Here is a 19589-nt window from a genome sequence, read left to right as displayed (position 1 = left end):
GTTGGCTATTTTGGTATTTTATGTGGGTGTTGGGTGTTTGAACTCTGGTTCTGATTGCCCAGCAAGCAGAATCATCTCCTGCCTCTGAGCCTGCCATTTCTTTAGCTCATTTATAACTTACCTTTTTTTTTTTTTTTTTACTGAGATGCATTGTATGTTTTCTGGTCCTTAAACCTCAAATGCAAAGATACATTGTAAGTATAACACTGTTCAAATTTATAGTTGACTTACAAAACCAGAATACAACACTAGGCCTGAATTTTTCAAAGCCTGTTAGTGTATTAGTGGGGACAGGCTACAGTAACAAATCTAGTGCACTAGCTCCTGTCTGGAACTGGTCCTGTAACACAGGCCTGTCAGCTACTCAGGAGTCTGAGGCAAAGGGATCACAAGTTCCAGGGCTTGCCTGAGCTTCAGAATGAGTTCAAATGTACCTTGGGGTACTTAGAGATACTGCCGAGAAATGAAAAGGACAAAAAGGGTACTTTTTGAGGTACCTCAGTAGAACACTTGCCCATCATTTGTAATGACCTGATTCAACCCCTAATACATAAAGGGGGGAAAAAAGACATTTTTTTTTGTCTTTAAACACAGTTTTTCCCTCTACCCCAGTTTTATTTATCTAATTAACTAGTTTATTTATTTAGTTAGTTAGTTAACTAATTAATTAATTAATTTAAAGTGTGGGCAAGCATGACTCAAGTGTAGAGGTTATAGGACAACTCTTAGTTCTCATGATCACCAGGCTTGATGGCAAGCCCTTTACCCCAATAAACTAACTGGCTAGCTCCCCAGTCTCTCTCTCTCTCTCTCTCTCTCTCTCTCTCTCTCTCTCTCTCTCTCTCTGTTTTTTTCGAGACAGGGTTTCTCTGTGTAACCTTGGCTATCCTGGACTCACTCTGTAGACGGGGCCAACCTCAAACTCACACATATCCACCTGCCTCTGCCTCCGGAGTTCTGGGATTACAGGTTGTAAAACAGTTCCCGGTTTCTCTGTTGATAAGGCAGGTGAGGAGGTGGCTGGCACACGGGCAGAGGGAAGCTCTTCCTCATGAGTGCAGGTTCGTCCATGCACTGGTCATCTCAGGCCCTCACGGGGCAGCCACACTCCATTCGTACTCTGTTGGTTAGAACACAATATCATGATCCCATCTATCTGCAGGGGCAGCTGGGAAGCAGGGTCAAGCTTCCCGTATTCAGCAAGAAGAGAAACGATTCTGGTGAGCAATCAGCAGTCTGTCACGATTTGTATTATGAGAAAAGCTAAATTCTAATAAACTGAGTTCTGGGTTGTAAAGAACATTTTGTGTTTTCAGTAAGCAGGATCACGGGTGTCACTTCTCCAGAAAGAAGTTTTGGCACTGACAAGGACCATCATCCATGAAGTAATTATGACACTGTGTAGCCAGGGACACACGCCTATAATCCCAGCACTCAGGGAGGCAGAGACAGGCCGAGCCTCATGAATTCAAGACCATCCTGGTCTACAAAGCAAGTCCAGGACAGCCAAAGCTACACAGAGAAACCTTATCTCAAAAAACACCCCCACCCACCCAAAAAAAAAGTCACTGTGGTGGCTTGAAAGAAATGTCCCTATAGACATTAAATACTTGGTCTCCAGCTGGTGGCACTGTTGGGAAACCTTAGGACATGGAGGCTTGTTGAGGGAGCTTGTCACTAGGGGCAAGCTTTGAGAATTTACTTCCATTTCAGGCTTCTGCTTCCTGTGTGCAGTTGTGATGTGATCCCTTAGCCTCTTGCTCTGGTCCACCTGCAGTCATGGCCCTCCCTGTCATTATGGACTCTGCCTCTAAAACAGTAAGCCAAAACAAACTTTCAGCTAGAAGTCGGTTTGATCATGGTGTTTTATCATAGCAACAACAAACAACTAATATAACCACACTTTAACAAATACAAAAACATGGAATTCACACAACACTTTTTTTTAACTTTACAAAAGTTATATTTAGTCTGTGCATATGCTTTTTCCAGCTGAAAAGCTGTTTAATATAACTGACCTGAAGTGGTGTATAGGATGGGGGTGCATGTTGCAACCTTGATATTGATTTATTTTTCAATTGTGGGGATAATACCTAGCAGGGAAGTGGTCTATCACTGATTTGTATCTCTAGGTTCCTTGAGCTCACCCTAGAGTCCCAGCAAACTAATTTTTATTTTCCTGTGTCAGCCTCCCAGGAAGTTGAGATTACAGGTCTAGAGCACCAGCTCAGGCTAGTACCCATACATTTCTACAAGCACAAACTTGTAGAAATTACCTTCTTGTTCCCAGGAATACCAGATGTGTTTGTGGATTATGCACCCAGTTGGCTATCAATAGTTTCTGTTTTTCCCAAAATGGTCTTTGAAGTGTCTTCATCCTTCCATGAGCCTAGGAACCACTTGTCATCTTCTGGAGATTTTTGCTGCAGCTCTCACACCCTTCAGCTTGGATCTGCATCTGGGTCTGAACCCTGCTTACAGCAGCAGACTGAAACTTATTATTATAAATATATATTTTAATAAATAAATAATATATTACTATTAAAATTACTATTAAAATTGTTGGGTTTTGAGGCAGGGTTTCTATGTGTAACAGAGAGCTCAATCTGTAGACCAGGTTGGCCTCAAACTCAGAAAGATCCACCTGCCACAGCCTCCCAAATGCTGTGCTTAAAGGCATGCACCACCACTGTCCAGCTTTCAGATTGAAACTTATCAATACCACCCAATCTCCAGAGGTCTCTGACGTCATTATAGACGTGCAATAGATGGATTGTTCTTGTCTCACATTACCCTTTAGGAGTAAATCCTAATTTAAGATCAACTGTTGGGCCAGTGGTGGTGGTGCACCCGCCTTTAATCCCAGAATTCAGGAGACAGAAGTTTGTGAGTTCGAGGCCAGCCTTGTCTTCAAAGTGAGTTCCAGAACAGCCAGTGCTCTACTCAGAAAAACCTTGTCTCAAAAAAACAAAACCCAAAACAAACAAACAGTCAACGATCTGGACTGGAGATGGTTTCTTGCAGTCTTAAGCTTGATCTTGTCCGTTCTACCTTCATAAAAATGCACTGCCAACAGCTCTGACATATTGTTATTCTGGTAGGAAAGAGAGGCTCAAAAGAACATTAGGATTTCAGACGTTAACTCTGCTTTAGGTCAATGCTAAACACATAATGAGGTCCCTTTCCAATACGTGCAGCAAACGAGAAGCACAGGTATATTTTCACCTTCTACACAGGCTGGGGAAGTGGAGGCAGGATGATCTGAACCTCAAGGCCCTGGTCAGCTACACAGTGAGTGAGCGAGACCAGCCTGTTCTGCCTGACCCTCCTCCACCTTTACTCTGCAGACACGGCATTCCTTTTTTGTTTGGTTTCCTTTGGCCATTAGGAAAGTGCCTCAGCAGCATATCCACGTGCTGGTCCCGCATCTTGTCCCACACATTTCCCAGTCGTGCATGCTCTTCTGCTTTCGCTACAACAGCTCTGTGCAACACTGATTTACACACAAAGATTCCGTCCAGATGAGTGAGATGTATTTGTCACCCTTGCTAAATTTGCCTTTAAATAAATACATGTGTAAGTGACACCATTCTCGAACACAAGAGGCATAAAAGATGTTTAGCAAAGAACACATGTCCTTCTGCTGTCAAAGTCCTAACAGGGTCAACTCATCTGGACATATGCAAATGAGTTCAGCAAATCTCTATTCAGGTTGGCAAGATGGCTCAGTGGGCGGAAGCACTTGCTACCAGGTTTGATGACCTGAGGTTTCATCCCCAGGAGCCACATGTCAGAACAAGAGAACTCACTCTTTTGGGCTGTCCTCTGATATCCACACATGAAAGTATATATTTTAAAAGATAAAAAACAAACAAGCAAACAACAGCAACACAACCCAAGACAACAACAAATAACTGCCAATAGAAAGCGGAGAATCTATACCTGTAATTCTAGCACTCAGGGAGGCAGGGGCAGGTGGATCTCATGAATTTGGGGACAGTGTGGTCTACACAGAGAAACCCTGTGTGGGAGGTGCGGAGGGAAGGAAGCAGAGAATCTGAGGGGCAGATAAACTATGGATTTGAATGAAGAACAATAAGATGCAAAATAAGAATGTGCTAAAAGCTCCTTTAAACATTATCTGGATCCCTATATATATTTCATTTTACTGTTAAGACAAGGTCTAGAACTCACTGCGTAGTAAACCAGGTCAGCCTTCAACTCAGAAATCTGCTTCTCTCTGCCTCCTAAGTGTTGGGATTAAAGGTGTGCACCAGAACCCACAGCTCTTAATGTACTTTAATACATTTTTTCTGTTGTAACAGGTGAGCTTCAACTCCATATTGGTTAAAAAATAAATACATTCAAAATTAATTTTTGGTTTTTCGAGACAGGGTTTCTCTGTATAACAGCCCTGGGTGTCCTGGAACTCCCTTTGTAGGCCAGGATGGCCTCGAACTCATAGAAATCTGCTTGCCTCTGCCTCCTAAGTTTTGGAATTAAAGGTGTGAGCCAACACGCCAGCTCTTAACGTACTTTAATAGTTGTTTTTTTGTTACAGGTGAGCTTCAATTCCATACTGGTTAAAAATAAATCAATACATTCAAAATTAACTGACATATATTTATTTATTCATTCATTCTTTTATTTTTGGCGTTTCTCGGTGTAACAGACCTGGCTGTCCTGGAACCCACTTTTAGACCAGGCTAGCCTCAAATTCACAGAGATCAGCCTGCTTGCTGAGTGATGGAGTTAAAGGCATGTGCCAACACTGCCTGGCTCTAACTTAATTTTTAATATAGGGTCTTAAGGAGCCCCATCTGGCCTCCAACTTGCTATGCAGTGGAGGATGACCTTGAACTCTGGTCCTCCTTCTTCCATGCTGGACCTACAGGCACAGGCTACCATGCCTGATTTATTGAAACAATGTTACCCAATAGACCAGGCTGCCTCAAAAACACAGTGATTTGCTTCCAGGGTTCTGCTGCTATTACAGGTGTGAGGCACCATGGCTAGGTTGTTACTCTTTTTAAGTGACCTGTAATAACTATTTTTGATTAGTACTGCTTTTTCTCCAGGACCAACTCATAACAAAGTAACTTGTTAATTCAATCATTAAAGCATTTTTTTAAAGTCACCCAGGCTAGCCAGATGGCTCATTGGGTAAAGGTGCCAATGACCTGACTTCAATCCCTAGGTCCCACAAGACAGGAGGGCTGACTCCTGAAAGTTGTCCTCTGATCTCCAGACATGTGCAGCAGCACATGACCCCACCAACAATACAAATAAATGTAATATATACTTTTAAGATCTAATCCTTTATCAAGCAACAAGAAAATTATGAGTAATTTTTTAGATTTTGGACTTAAGAATTCCTTGGCTATTCAAATCAAAACGCAGACATCCTCACATTGTTACCATGGGTTTCAAAGGAATAATCTACATGTCTAAAAGCTATTTATAAACAAGGACAGAAGAACACACAAGCAAGCTGGAGCCTTTCCATGTCATTGTCTCTGGGACCCACGGAGCCGAGCCTAGTGTAAGCGGAAGGGCACAATGGCCAGGTTCCAGTCTAGATGCTTCAAGCTGAAGAATGAAAAGTTCATCTGTGCACACATTAGTTGGCTCATAAAAACCAAAGGGTCACCATCTTCAGAGACTGAACATGTCAACATGTCAGGACTGGCTCAGGGAGCTGGGTGATGATGGGTCACCAGTTAGGAGCACTTGCTGCAGCCGGGCATGGTGCTGCACGCCTGTAATCCTAGCATGCAGGGAGGCAGAGGCAGGTGAAGCTCTGCACCTGGTCTACAAAGCAAGTACAGGACAGCCAGGGCTACACAGAGAAACCGTGCCAAAACAAACAAACAAACATAAACAATAAACAACAAAACAAAAAGCATCTGCTGGTCTTACAGAGGATCCAAGTACCTGTCCTAGCACCCATATGCTGGTTCACAGGCACCTGGAACTCCAGCTCCAGAGGGATTCTCTTCTAGCCTCCTTGGGTAACTTAACTCATGAGCACACCCTCACACAAAAAATAAAACCTTCAAAAAACAGGGAGGCTAAGGACACAGGCTGCTCATTAGTTTGGGCTGCTTTTTGGTGATGTCTTGAAGGTGCCTTTCTTGCTCGACACTTGATTTGTATCTCATTAATTCTCAGCAAGAATCGAGCCCTGGGGCAGTTGGCCCATCCCTCTTCACATAGCGCCTGCAGTAGGGTCAATCTGCAATGAGGAACTGCACATGTTCCCGGTCTCTAAAAATTCCTGCAAGATTCCTCGAGGTGGGGCTTCTTCCTTTCTTACTGAAATGCAGATCAGTTTGGAGTAGTACCTACTATAAAACACAATAAAAATATAATAACTGTAAATAATTCTATACATTCATATGTGTGTACATATATCCAAGTCTTACAGGGCAAATGGCTGAGCTGACTTACTGTTTCCTCATAAAAACCAAAGACCTATTAAAACTTTCTAGATAAACTACAAGAGGAACTTTCTTGAACATGTACTAGCAAGTCCGAGATAGGCAAAGTGCTTTTATATTTCAGCTTCTAAACTGACTGACATCCAGTGAAAGCCATCTTTCAGTTTTGTGACACTAAATGCAAAAACTGTTAACCCAAAATTTGTAAAGTTAAGACTCTCCAAAATAAATTATATTTAATACATTCAGTAATGAAGTAACCATTTGTTTTTCTATTCTGAGTCTCCAGTATTCTGGTTTTTCTTTGGATCGTAAGAAAACACTTGCCTTTTCATAGTTTTTGGTTTCTGTATATTCTCCATTAAGGGGAGGTGTTGGGGGGTGGTTGGGATCCCAAGGAATTCTTTCTCTGTTCATGTCATGTGAGCTATTTGCTTCTATTTAGCAGAGGTAGGAAAATCGGCACCTCCTTCCTTCAATGACTTAAGAGTTATTCCTGTGGAAATGACTATCTCACAACATTGCTGTTATCAGGGGACTTCAAGAATGGTTCAGTGTTTGAGAAGCAAAAGAGCATTTTCTATCCCAAAGAACATGAACTTCAAGACTCCTGCTAACAGATTCTGCACACCATACCGTCTTAATATATTTGTGATGAAAAGCTATTGCTTTAAAAAAACGTTAACTATCATATCCAGAAATACCAATGGCAAAGAGGTAATTTGGAGTTCTTTGTGTTTTTAAAAGGAACCAATACAACTGAAAATTTCCAGTTACACAGCCTTCGCAAAAAATTAACAAAAATCTAAGGATAAAAAATGTTAAATGAACAACTTAAACAAATTACATCATATTTACCCGGATAGCATGTTTCTATTTTGTACTTTCAGCTACTTAGAATAAACACTTATCAGCTTTCAAATTCATTTATTGATTAATCTAAAAGAATTTACTGAATAAAATGCTCAGTTCCAATGTATCCAAAAGATAAAACTACACTGGGCTGTTTGCGAAAGAGTGTAGACAAGAGGAAAGACACTACGATCCAGTTGTGTGGCTGAAGTTAAACACGTGTCCCTATTCACAGTCAGCCCCGTGATTTGTCCACCGCCACAGACACCCTCGCAGTACATGACGTCCTAGGATTGCCCAGAAAAAGCTGGTAGCCCAGTGTGACCATGGTTTTTAAGGTTTCTTAAAAACAACGTGGTCGAACAAAAAACCCCAAAGCAACTGAAAGACCTGGAATAAATGCCCCAGTTAGCGACTCCTTGGCAACTCAGATGCAACCAAAGACTTTGGTAGACGATCAGAAAGAAACGTGAATCTCTCTCCGTCTCTCTCAAAACAAAACAAAACTATAAAGCTCTTTTTTACTATTCTCTACAGTTCTGCATCATTATCCCCGGTGGCTCTCGGGGAATCGCTTCTTTTAAGGCAGGATATCAGAATGCCAAACCTCTTGGTCCAGATCGCTCCCTCCCTCCTTGGAAGGTGGGAGCATCATGCACTTAGATTATTGAATTGCGAGGATGGGAGTAGACCTGGTCTAAAGGGATGTGCCAGGTGGGCACCCCGGGGTGTGTGGTGTGATATCTGTCCTTCGTGCACCCCCAGAATGCGCCCCCTCCCTGGGCCTGCCCTGCGCCCGCGCGCCCCAGGCCTTGTCCGACAGCCAAGCAGCCAGAGGATGCCCCCGCCCCTCCCGTGTCCACGCAGCTGCGGCCCCGCCCCCAGCCACAAACCTTCAGGTCCACGCACCTGCCCTGCCTTCCCTCCCGCCCCCCGCGCGCAACCACCAAGCTGCAGCCGCTCTTCTCCTCGGCCGCCCGGGTATCTAAATGGGTCCGTCTCCGGCACCACAGCCAAATGGCTGAGCCTCCCTGGCCCGCTGCGCAGGACGCCCATTGGACCCTGCCCCCCGCCGCCGCCACCACCATTGGCTGGCTTCCGGAGTCTCGTCACTCGATTGGCTCGTGCTGCCGCCGCTCCACGCAGGAGCTGCAGGTCCCGCCTCCACGGCGATCAGGTTAGTGTGCGCCGCGGGTGCTGGGGGCTCGAGAACCGAGCGGAGCTGGTTGAGCCTCCAAAGTCCTAAAACGCGCGGCCGTGGGTTCGGGGTTTATTGATTGAATTCCGCTGGCGCAGGGTCCTCTGCAGAGAGAGAAAAAGAGAGAGCGCGAGAGATGGATATGGACAAACGGATTTATTTAGAGCTGCGGAACAGGACGCCCTCTGATGTGAGCATTTGCCAAAAATATCTCTGTCGGTCCTTTCTCCTACTTTGTGTTATGTGTGCGTGTGTGTTTCGGGGGAAGGCACTTTTCATGGAGAGGGGCTACGGGGAGGTGTGGGGCTTAGGGTCTGACTGCAAATGAATTGCAAGGTTGGATGGGGGGGTGCAGTGCCATCGGGGCATGTTCCGGCCGCCGCCACCGCTCCTGCCCTTGGTTTGTGACTGACTACCTGTGCGTGTGCTCCCTCGTGTGCGGGTACGGGTGCGAGGATGTGCGTGCGAGTGTGCACCCGGTGGGGGACCGGCGGGGCGCACGCGTTCGGGTCGGAGGGAACACGGCGATCTCACCCGCGTCCGAGCTCAGCTCCCACGACTCGCATCTGAATGGAAAAGATGATCGAGGGGAGGAGAAGATGGGCTGCCTCCTGGATTAAACAACAAAAAGGGGGTGTTGTTATATTTTAGAAGCGTAACCCCCTTTCCTCCCCCTCTCGCGCCTGCCCCCTCCCTTTGCCGTCTCTTCGCTCGCTAGCTCTCTCGCTCGCACACAATAAGTTTTGGGCTTCGCGAGTCCGGTTTAGTTTCTGATCAGTGTGGCCCTCGGCCCTCGGGGAGAGCGCTTGGGGGCCCGGCTGTTGCGGAGTTGGGAGATGGCTCGAGTTTAAAGCGCGTCTTCGTTTCTCTGCGGGGATGAGGCGAGAGGTGGGGAGCCATATTTGTAACTTTGTCGTGTTCGTGAACGCGCCCTTTCTCTCCCTCCCTCCCTTTCTCTGCCTGCCTTCCTTCTTTCTCACTCTTTCCACCCCACCTTTGGGCCAGATGCTGTCTTTTCTCCCTTCTCGCGGAAAAGGGGGGGGTCCTTGAAGGGGGAGGGATTGTGGAGTGTGCAAATGCTCAGATAATCCTCGCGCCGCCCCAACCACGAGCGATCGCTAGTGCAAGTTGCCCGGAGGCTACAGCCCCGTGAGCCCCTGGCCCCCGGCTCCCTCCCCAGATGCTAGCCTTGGCACCCTGACGCCCCACTGGCACCAGCCATCCCACCTCCCGCTCTCTGCTTCTCTTGAGGTGGGTTCCTTGGCAGCCATTCGGCGCCTGGTTAATAAATGGGCACGGGAAACTTTATCAGGACCCGAGCTGCCCGGAGGTTGTGCCGCTGTGTGGACCGGTCCGGTCTACATTCTTGCGGGCACGGCTGGCACGCAGCTCTGGGATGGGCAGCTCGTCCGGACGTCGCCGTTACGGATTGGGCAGCGGCGGGAGTATGGCAGAAGAAAACTTAAACCGGTGGGAACAGGGAGGCTGCGAGCGAGCCCACTGCCAGGGGAAGTGAGGGTGGTGGGTGTTGACGCGAACGCTGTTTATTTTTGTCTCCCTCTCGCTTTCACACCATCGTGCTGTCTGCGAGTTGGCCCATCCGAGAGATCCTAGGTTCTAGGGTATAAACCCTGGTCGACTTCCTTAGGCCGTGGAGAGTAGAGGCTCGCAGGCGGGAAGATCCCGGGTCCAGGCTGAGTGCCCGGGGTTCGGGTGAGTTAGGGGCTCGCGCAGCACGCTGTCCCGACCTGTCGCCCCTGCAGCCGCCTGGCCCCTCGAATCCTGACAAAGGCAGGCCTCGTTTCCTCTTTTCCTCCAGTTCCTCCCTGCAAACCTGAGTGAGACTTTTGAAAACAAGCTCCTTTCTGCCGTCCGCCCATCCTCAGGCAGCCGTGCACTGGAGACGTGCTCCAGCCCTACGGCGCGCAGGGCGGGAGGAGGGGGCGCCGCCGGCCGCGGGACTTGCTACTGGGCTGCCCGGCTGGGCGGGTGGCGTCCCGACCCAGCTCGGGTGCCCGATCCCGAGGGTGGAGGGGGCTGGGTGTGGTGCTGGGGGAGGGGGCGGAACGCGACTTCCCGCGTACTTTCCGGAAGACCCCTGTGGGTGACTGGAGGCTTCGGGGTCGTGGCGAGTCGGTGCGCAGCCGCGTGGGGCCGGACCGTGCGATCTGCAGTGCTAGCCAACCCGGAGCGAAAGGGAAAGCGGGTCGAACCGGCTCTTTAAACTTCCCCGAGTGTGTGCGCAGGGGGAAGGGCGGGCGCTCTGGGCTGGGCGCGATTTCTCACGCTTCGCCCCCTCGCCGCGAGTCCGCGGCCCACTCGCCGGCCTCGGGGCTTCTGGCGGGGTGGGGCGCGCGGGTGGCGGGGGAGGGGGCACTTAACTGCGCGTGGGGGAGGGGAGGGCAGAAAGCTCTCGAAAGAGGGACAAAAGGGGTGGGGGAGGAGGAACTGGCTTTTTTGTTGTTGTTTTGCTGGGGTTTTTTGCTTTTTCGAATAAACGTTTTTTGGGAAACAGATTGTTTTGGGAAACCTCCCTCCCCAGAGTACCCCCCCACTCACCCACCTCCTGCAACCTCTCTCCCAAGCCGCGTCTTGAGGACTGGTGGCAGCGACGGCGCCGAACTAGGACGAGCAGCCATGTTTCCCGGGGCGCCGGCGACCCGCCCCTCCCCCACGGCGGCCGCGGACCCGGAGCGGCGGGCACCGAGGCTGCGGGCGGTGGGGACCTGGGCGCACACAGGCGCAGCAGAAGGCCGGAGCCGCAGGCCTGGGGCCCCGGTCAGGAGAGGGCGCGGCGTGCCGGGGCCCCTCGACCGGCTGGGATCTGCGGGCCTTTCCCTGCCCTCGCCGTTTGCATGGCGAGGCCGGTGGGAGACCTCGCCCCAGGTTCCCAGCCATCCTCGGGGGGACGGGCGGCCGTCCCCGGCTCTGTGGCGGTGGCTCGCCAGCCTGGCGCCGAGCTGCCATTTTGTCACCGTGGCTGTTGTCGCGCTTGGGGTGGGGGGAGGCGAGAGTCTTGCGCCATCGCCCCGACGGCCGCCCTCTAGCGAGGTGCCTGCTGGCGGAGCTGGCACCAGAGACACCCCCACCCCGCTTTTGCATTCGGCCTTTGGGGACTCCTACCCCGCGCCCAGGGTCTGAGGATCCCGAAGCTGCCGCAGCCCTGAGAAGGTGATGGTCCCCTTAGCCAAAGCACCCCCCTTCCCGCCCTCAGTTCGGCTTTCAGCCGAGGCTCCCGCTGCACTCTGGCACCTAGTGAAAGGCGGCCTTGAAGAAGAGATCGCTCTGGTGTTTGCGCCTTAGGCGGAAACGAGAGGGTGGTGTTTGGAGGGTGGGGTGACGCTGGAGGGCGGCAGGCGCTCGGGATCGCCAGTCTAGTGGCCCTCACCGAAGCGCAGGGCGTCGGCCCTCTACCCGGGAGCGTCTAGCTGTCAGGATGCGCTGGGGAAACGCCCTCCCGGGCTGAGCTGTCCAGAACGGTTGGTCGAGTTTCAGGTGGGTGTCGTAGCACCCTGCAGGCTGCGGGAACTCTCGCTCTTTCTCCTACCCTACGCGCATACACACAGACACACACACACACACAACTCCCCCACCCCCACCCCGTTTTTGTTTTGGCGGGGAAGGCAGCTAACTACATAGTAAACATCACCCTAAACCGAAAGAGAAGTAGACTTTAAAAGTCTCTTGTGTTGACCTCAGACTCAGGCAATTTGTGGGACTCAGAGCCTGTGGTAGACCCCTCGCGCGCTGTAGGCTGATGCCTGTGTGCAGAGACTGACTTCCATGAAGGGTCCGGCAAAGGCTGCCATCAGAACCAGTGCCTCCTTTAACCTCTGGAATGCATTGCTTTTTTTTTCTTCCAGGCTGACTTACTGCCTAATTGGGTTCAAGTGGGTTGGGTTCAAGTGACACAGCCTCTTACTGTGTCTGGCATGTTGCTCCAATTTATGCAAGCCAAGCAGGGATTTGGGGGCAGAGAACTGAGTGAGACCTTGGTGTCTTGTGACTGGCAGCAGCTGCTGCTTGTTTTGAATCTGAAGGTTCCATGGTGAGGCTGGGCTCTGAAGCCATGGCAGACCTGGGTTTGAGTTCATCAAGGAGGTAGGATCCGACCAACCTTTCATCTGGCATAGTTTACCCCCAAAGCTTTGTACGTGTGACCTGTAAGATGGGGACAGTTCTGCTCTATCAGTATGTGACAAGACTGGTTTGAGTTGGCCCTTAGTGGGTGCTTGGTCTAGTCTCAGATGCTGGGGAGTGCTGAGGGCTAATATAGGGCCTCTTGGAGGTTTAAGATAACAGCTCCAACGATAATAGCAGATGCTTACATAGCCTCTTACAGTGTCTGGCATGTGGCTAAGTGGATTACAGACGTCAGTTAATTTATCCTCACAAGGGCACTGTTAAGTACTGTTGTTATTCTTATATTAAATGTAACAAAATTGAGGCAGAGCTCCAGGTCACCACAGTCAGTGTGGACCAGGATTCTAACTCCGTTATTCTCAGCCTCTGTACTGCTTGAAGCGCTGTTGTATTTTTGTAAAGCACCGTGGGGAAGGACTCTTTCTCCTCGAGCCTTGGAGCGATGCCACCTTAATAACAAGAGGTTTGGGTTTGTTGATATTGAGGGCATTGAAACAGTGTAGCTTCTTATTGAAGCCTTAGGTGAAACAGATATGCAGAGTGCATTTTATGGAGAACCTTACCCTGGTTCTAATATAAATGCACATCATTTTTTAGAGTGAGATGAATCTGGCTTCTTTGATGTTGGGCCATACTTTTGGGGTGATGAGAAGACAAGCAGGAGCCATTCTTATCTAGTGGTTCTTTGGGGTTTTATATACAACGCATTTTCTGTTTTTTATTAGTCTTTTCTACAGAGAGAAAAAAAAACAATCTGGACAGAATAGGCAGGCCCTTAGTGTTGGGATGTAGCTTGCTAATAACACTGCCTAGAGCCTCTCACTTACTACCTTAAGAATAGGCAAAGCAGATGAGATCGCCGAGGGCCTAGAGTCAACCTCCCAGCAGGCTTTGTGGACAGTAGAGAATGCAGTTCTGTAGTTGATCAAAGCCCAAATGTGACCTATATTAATACATCATCAGGGGAGCCAGTGAAATACAGACTCCTGGGCTCCACCCCTGGGTGTGGGTTTACTACCAGGTCACCAAACTGTGGCTATGTTTCTTGTCTTTATGATACTTGAGTTGAAAACAATTGTATGTATAAACCCTGAGAAATTTGTGATTTGGGACACTAACTTTTGAATCCTTCTTCCTACAAACTGCACTTGTCACTTTAACAAACTTGTGTCACCAAAAAAATATATACATATATACTTATATTTTGAACTTGATCAAATAAAAGAATTACAGGGATATGTGTACCCTTTCATTATAACAGCTGTGTTGTGTTCACAGTTTTGCTTCTTGGTGAAGTTTACTACCTGGAAAGTTGGTTAGTCTTTGTTTAGCAGGCTGGGGAGGTCCCTGAAGTGCTGTGCTTTGTTCTTTAGGATTGTAGCAAGTCCTACCTTTGATGGTGCACTGTGAAATTTCCAGGACCTTCTGTGTATACCTTTCAAGTAGTTTGGTCCTCACAGAAATGGTCCCCAGTTTACCAGCCTCCTTAGGACTTTCTCACACCTGGCTCTTTAGGGAGCAGCCCATTCTGTCACAGGGGTGGAGGGGAGGAACTTTTAAGTCACTCTAGTTACAGGCTTTGAGGCCTACTGAAGGCAAAGTTGCTGTGTACCCAATGACTGGCATCACGGTCAGCACATAACATGAAACCCCTAGGCACCTCCATCTTCCAGGCCAGCTGCTCGTCCATGGTGCATGTTTCCTGGGAGAGAACCCACAGTAAAGCAGAAATGGCTTTGGCTTCAAAACCCTTGTCTAATTGTAGCTTCTTAATGCCTGAGCTACTGAGCAGGAGTGGGTGGGATGTGACGTGCCAGACAGCAGTTTCAAACCCTGTCCCCTCTCTTGGCTGCGGCCACACTAGTTTAGCAGCCTCTCAAGGTGACTCACTTGGGACTTCTGCAGTTAGCCATCCTTCTTCCGTGCCGTACTAACTCACCACACTGAGGAGCTGGGAGCTGTGTGCACCAGCCGGCTGATCACCCCTCTTCTACAGAGCTTGTTGCTGAGTGGCTGTGATTAGGGTCTGATGGAGTGAGCTTGGTACAGCATTCTGGCCTGAATTCTGGAAGAGCAAGCTCATTGCTTTGGTCTTTAGAAGGGCCTTTTCCTTGGAGAAATCCCTTTTTGGGGGCTATGTCTCCTCTGACCTACTCTCCATCAGTGCCCAGCACCCACTCCCCACAGACAGGTTAAAAAAAAAAAAAAAGACACGAACCTGACTTGTCTCCTGTTACATTGGAATGTAATTGTACTGAATGCTCAGGGAGTGTGAGTTAAAGAGAAGGCTTCTGACTGGAACAGGGGTAGTTAGTTATTCAGAACATCTCATTTAATACATGGTTGAATTTGCCAGGTGAGCAAAGCATCCATGATCTTCACCCGCCTCCCCGGACACTGAAATGGCCTCCTTGTGTAGAACCAGATGATAGCCACTAGTGTCTTTGTTTTGTACATCTGCCTTGTCCTCTGCCATTCTGTGCAGCACTGGCGGTGGGGGGAAGGGTCCCTCTCAAACTGATTTGATTTGCTCTGTGCTGTGCAAACCCCCATGCCCATTCTACTATTTTCTTTACCAAGCTGGCTCTGGGCAGCAGGTCTAAAATATGACCCTACGCTACTACTTACTTACTCTGGTGTGAATCCTGGTCCCTTTCTCCCAAAGGTGTTTGCATTTTGAGAGTCTGCTTTAGTGAGGAACCATTAGAGACTGGGATGTTCTCAGCTTTGTCGTTAGCTTGAGTTGGACAAGTTGTTCAGCTTGTCTTCTTGCCGTCTAAAATGGAGGGGGTGTTCAGGGCTGGGGCTTTAACTTAACTGAGTCCTTAGCTAGAATATACAGAGCCCTAGAGTCTGCTTTCTGTACTGCGTAAACCAGATGTAATGCCAGCACTCACTGCAATCCCAGCACTACTGGGGTGGAGGCAGGAGAATCAGAAGTTAAAGGTCATCCTCAATTACATATCAAGGTCAAGGTTAGCCTGTGCTACATGTGACCCTGTCCAAATAAATAAGCTGAGGGTGCTGAGTTAATTAGTGGTAGTCAGACTTTTTGAGCCTACTAGTGACATTCGAACAATTGCCCAGCATATTCATACATATATACATACTGTTTTTAAAACACGAACACCTTTGGTTAATCTAAAAAAATATACGCTACCTTAGGCTCAGGTTGATTTCACTCTATTACTGTTTGGAAAATATTAAGGGTTGGATATTGAGGTTCCTTCAACTCTTTTACCGTTTGGTTGGAGGATGGAGCTTGCCCTTCGAAGCTGTGTATGAGCCCTGCAGTGACATAATAGTGCATTTCCCAATTTCATGGCAGCTCACTGCCGGGCTTTGGCTGCTCCAGTTACTGAGGTCTACCCCACACAACCTCGCGGTAAAAGTAGCTGTTTGCTTTCATGCCTATCCTAGATGGATGCCTGCCAGAGTTATGGCCTGTGCCAGTGCTCTTTGCTACCACCTCCCCTAGCACGTTATGCTGTGCGCTATGAAGGGCACCCACGTTTTTCTTTCACTGAGTCAGATAGTTTTAGAGGGGTGTCTGGTGTGTTCCTATCTCTTCCTTTCAGTACTTGGGCAAATCCCTTAGCCTCAGTGTGCTGGGGTCTCTAAAGCTGAGGCTGTCTCACCATCTACCAACAGTCTTAGGCACCGGAAGCGCCACTGCCACTATGCTAGAGTGTGGAAATTGGTGGTTGCTTTTCAAAACAGAAATATGAGGCTAGAAAGATGGCTCAGTGGTAAAACACTTGCCACTTCGCCTTAATCTGAGTTCAGATCCTCAAAACCCACATAAAAGCGGGAGGTGTGCAGTGTGCTATGAGCATCTGTAATCCAGGGCTCCAGACAAGAGACCACAAGTCTCTGGAAGCTTGCTATATGCAACAGAAAAACAGCAGAACCTGGCTCAAGTCAAACAGGGTGGAATTGAAGAACTAGCATCTGTGGTTGTCTCCTGAGTACACACACTCAGGGACATTATGTTACACAGAGAGAGAGAGAAAGAGAGAAATTTAACATTAAGTAGCACTCTTTTCTACAGGAAAAGAGGTTAGAACCTGGTGATGACAAGTCAGAAGCAGCAGTTCAGTGGCCGCTGTAGGTCCAGGAGCAGCTGCAGCGTTGCAGAGCAGCGCAGTCCCCCAGCCAGCTCTACCTTCCCACCATGGTTTCTATAGAGGTTGATGTGTGTCCACAGCCCTCTCCAGGCAGCACCTTTCTCATTCATTGCACATCTTCTGCTTCAGGCATCCACTCAGATTTGGCTCCTGGTCCTTCACTCTCTCCTAGCCTGTTTCCTAAGAAGTTCTCTTTGCCTTCCCTGCAATCCCTCCTTTTGTGCACACTGTCGTGTGTGCCTTTCTGTGTACACGCCATGTGTGAGCTCCTACAGGTCAAAGGACTATTTAGGGGAGTTGCTTCCCTTGCCTTTCACTCTGTGGGTCCTGGGAATTAAACAGCAGAGTTGGTAGCAGGCACCTTTGTTTACCCACTGAGCCATCTCTTCCCGACTCCACTGGCTCTCTCTATATAGACTCTTTCTGAACTGAGGATATTTCTGTGGTCTTAGATCACTGGACTTGGACAGGGGCAGCAATCCAGAAGCTGAGACAGGAGGATCACAAAGGCAGCCTGAGCTATGCAACTGAGACCTTGTCTCAAACAAAACAAAAGACCAGATTCCTGTTTTAGCTGGGTCCCTCCGCTGCTGCTGTCTCCTGTCCTTTAGATTATTGTAACTGCATTTACCATCCCTACCTCCTCTCTGAGTAGCTTTGCTTCCTAGCCTAGCTTGCATCTCCGTTAGTCTTAAACTCAGCTGACTGTGGGACCTGGGCCCTTTATATCCTGGGCTATGCCTGGGCTATGTTTACCTCCCAGCCACTCTCCACCTGTATATCCCAGCAGCACCCTGCGCTCAAGCCCAGCCCATGGCCTCTGTACCCTCTCTGCCCTGCCCCCGCAGCCCCCCCCCCCCATTTCACTTACCACACTGTTTACAACAGTCTTACACCATCCCAGATTACCTCCCCATGCCACAGTTCTGGTCTCTTTGAAGCCAGGCTTCCAATTTCAGCCAAAAAAGATTTTATTAAAGCACAGGTGACCCTTTTTTTCCCCATCCTGTGTGTAAAATTGACCATTGGGATAACGTCTGAAACTCCTTAGAAAGTTCAACAAGGTGCCCCACTTGGTGCAGCCCTTCCTGGCCTTTTAACTGATGTTCCTCCCCACTTATGCGTTACTGGCAGCCTCTCCCCCACCCCTTTCATTTGAATCTAAGCCACTCCTACCACAGTTTGCAGATAATGCTCTCCTCCCTTTCCTTCCGGGGAAGGTCTAGGTCACATTCTTTTGTTGAAAACTTACATAGGATTTTCCCTTATAATTGCACATTCCTGGCCTCTTTAATTAGCATCTCTTAAAAAAAAAAAAATTAGCATCTCTTTCCCCTGAGAAGCCAGTATGCTGTGTGCTTCAAGGACCTGCCCTTCACCCTAGGGTATCCCCAGTGTTCAGCACTGCGCCCACACTTGGCAAGCATTCTCCTAGTATTGCTGGAATGAAGGATCCACAGTACTCATATGGACTGATCTCCTAACACCCGCTGTCCAGCAGATGGAAGCTGGGAGCCTTGCTGACTGGCAGAAGAATGTGCATTAGTGTGAAGGTGTCAGATCCCTTGGAATTGGGGGCATAGACAGTTGTGAGCTGCCATGTGGGTGCTGGGAATTGAATCCGGGTCCTTTGGAAGAACAGACAGTACTCTTAACCACTGAGCCATCTCTCCACACCCCCTCCCCAGATTTTTTTTTTTTTTATTTTTTTTTTTTGGAAATTCTTAGGAGTAGAAAATAAGAATACAAATGGTAGGATTTGTATTTGTATTTCTACCTTCTATTCTGGTTGATTATTTCACTTTGTCAGCTAAAATCTGCAGGTCCTGTCAGTGAAAGACAGATGCAGGGATTCGGGAAGGAATGAAACAGTTCTTGTCATATAGACCTGGCTACTCTCATTCCCTATATGACCCAAGTGAACCTGGAACTCCAAGGCAATCGCTGTGTTTCCGCTTCCCAAGTAATGAGATCCTAGACACGTGTTACCACACCTACTCTTTGTTTTTATCATTTTTTCCTGTTTTTGAGATAGGCTCTCACTGTGGTAGCCCAGGATAGCTCCCAATTTGTGGTCCATGTGCCTCAGCTTTGGACATGCTGGGATTACAGGTGTGTGCCACCATGCACCTCATTTCTCCCCCTCTTCTGAGACAAGGTGGCCTTGCTGTATCACCATGACTGGCCTTGAATTCATGGATTCATTATGCCCCGGCCTCAGCCTAGCCAACTGTGACCGTCGGTGTGAGCCACTGCGTGCAGCTACTTTTCTGTTTTTCAGTTCTGGACTGTGTACATATAAGTATGCACTAAGTATCTCAAAGAACATAAATTAAGGAGGCATTTAAAAATATTCGAAGTAGTAGTATTCCCTGTGCCTAATGGAATATCCTGGACAGCTCAGTTAAGTCTGTTTTAAAAAACATTTCTTCCTTATTTTTTTTTCATCCTTCTTTTCTTTCTTTCCTAAGACAGGGTTTGCTATGTAGTCCTGACTAGCCTGGAACTCCCTGTGTAGACCAGGCCAGCTATGAACACACAGAGATCCACCTGCCTCTGCCCTCTAAGTGCAGGGACTAAAGGTTTGTCCCACCACTTCTGGCTTGTGTGCTTCATTTTTAATTTAGTTATAAAGTCCATACCATGTCAAACACTGTCCATGTGCTGATCTTCCCAACCCTGGCATGGGGATAGGGTGGGGGACAGTTACAGTACCCACTAGTAAGCCAGCCTAAGGTACCCAGCTCATCAGAGGCCACTGCTGCATGCCAGCTTGATTGATTTTGTGTGCAGACCTCCAAAGTCCACTCTAATTCTCTTGAAGGTCCC

The 19589-nt window shown here is 48.5% G+C and overlaps 1 protein-coding gene and 1 long non-coding RNA gene across 6 annotated transcripts in view; one reads left to right on the top strand and one right to left on the bottom strand.

Moving 5' to 3' along the window:
* Positions 1 to 4609: 4609 nt before the first annotated feature.
* Positions 4610 to 10315, bottom strand: LOC132654612 (uncharacterized). The gene is made up of 2 exons (XR_009592258.1): positions 9718 to 10315; positions 4610 to 9101 (listed from the first exon to the last, which is right to left on the bottom strand). It is a non-coding gene; the product is annotated as an uncharacterized LOC132654612 (long non-coding RNA).
* Positions 7373 to 19589, top strand: part of Anp32a (acidic nuclear phosphoprotein 32 family member A) — a 39039-nt gene continuing 26822 nt past the window's right edge. For 2 of the 5 annotated variants that reach the window (XM_060384976.1, XM_060384975.1), the window contains exon 1: positions 7373 to 8469. In XM_060384976.1, coding sequence (XP_060240959.1) covers positions 7891 to 8469 — 579 coding nt within the window. In that variant the 5' untranslated portion in view covers positions 7373 to 7890. Of the gene's footprint in view, positions 8681 to 9045; positions 9127 to 9228; positions 9379 to 19589 lie in introns of those variants that run through there. The other 3 variants (XM_021640476.2, XM_060384977.1, XM_021640477.2) reach the window with 3 other exon arrangements.

The sequence above is a fragment of the Meriones unguiculatus genome, chromosome 6, assembly GCF_030254825.1.
Source record: "Meriones unguiculatus strain TT.TT164.6M chromosome 6, Bangor_MerUng_6.1, whole genome shotgun sequence".
Classification (NCBI taxonomy): domain Eukaryota; kingdom Metazoa; phylum Chordata; class Mammalia; order Rodentia; family Muridae; genus Meriones; species Meriones unguiculatus.
Note: the sequence above shows the minus strand (reverse complement) of the source record. Positions and strands in the feature narration are given on the sequence as shown.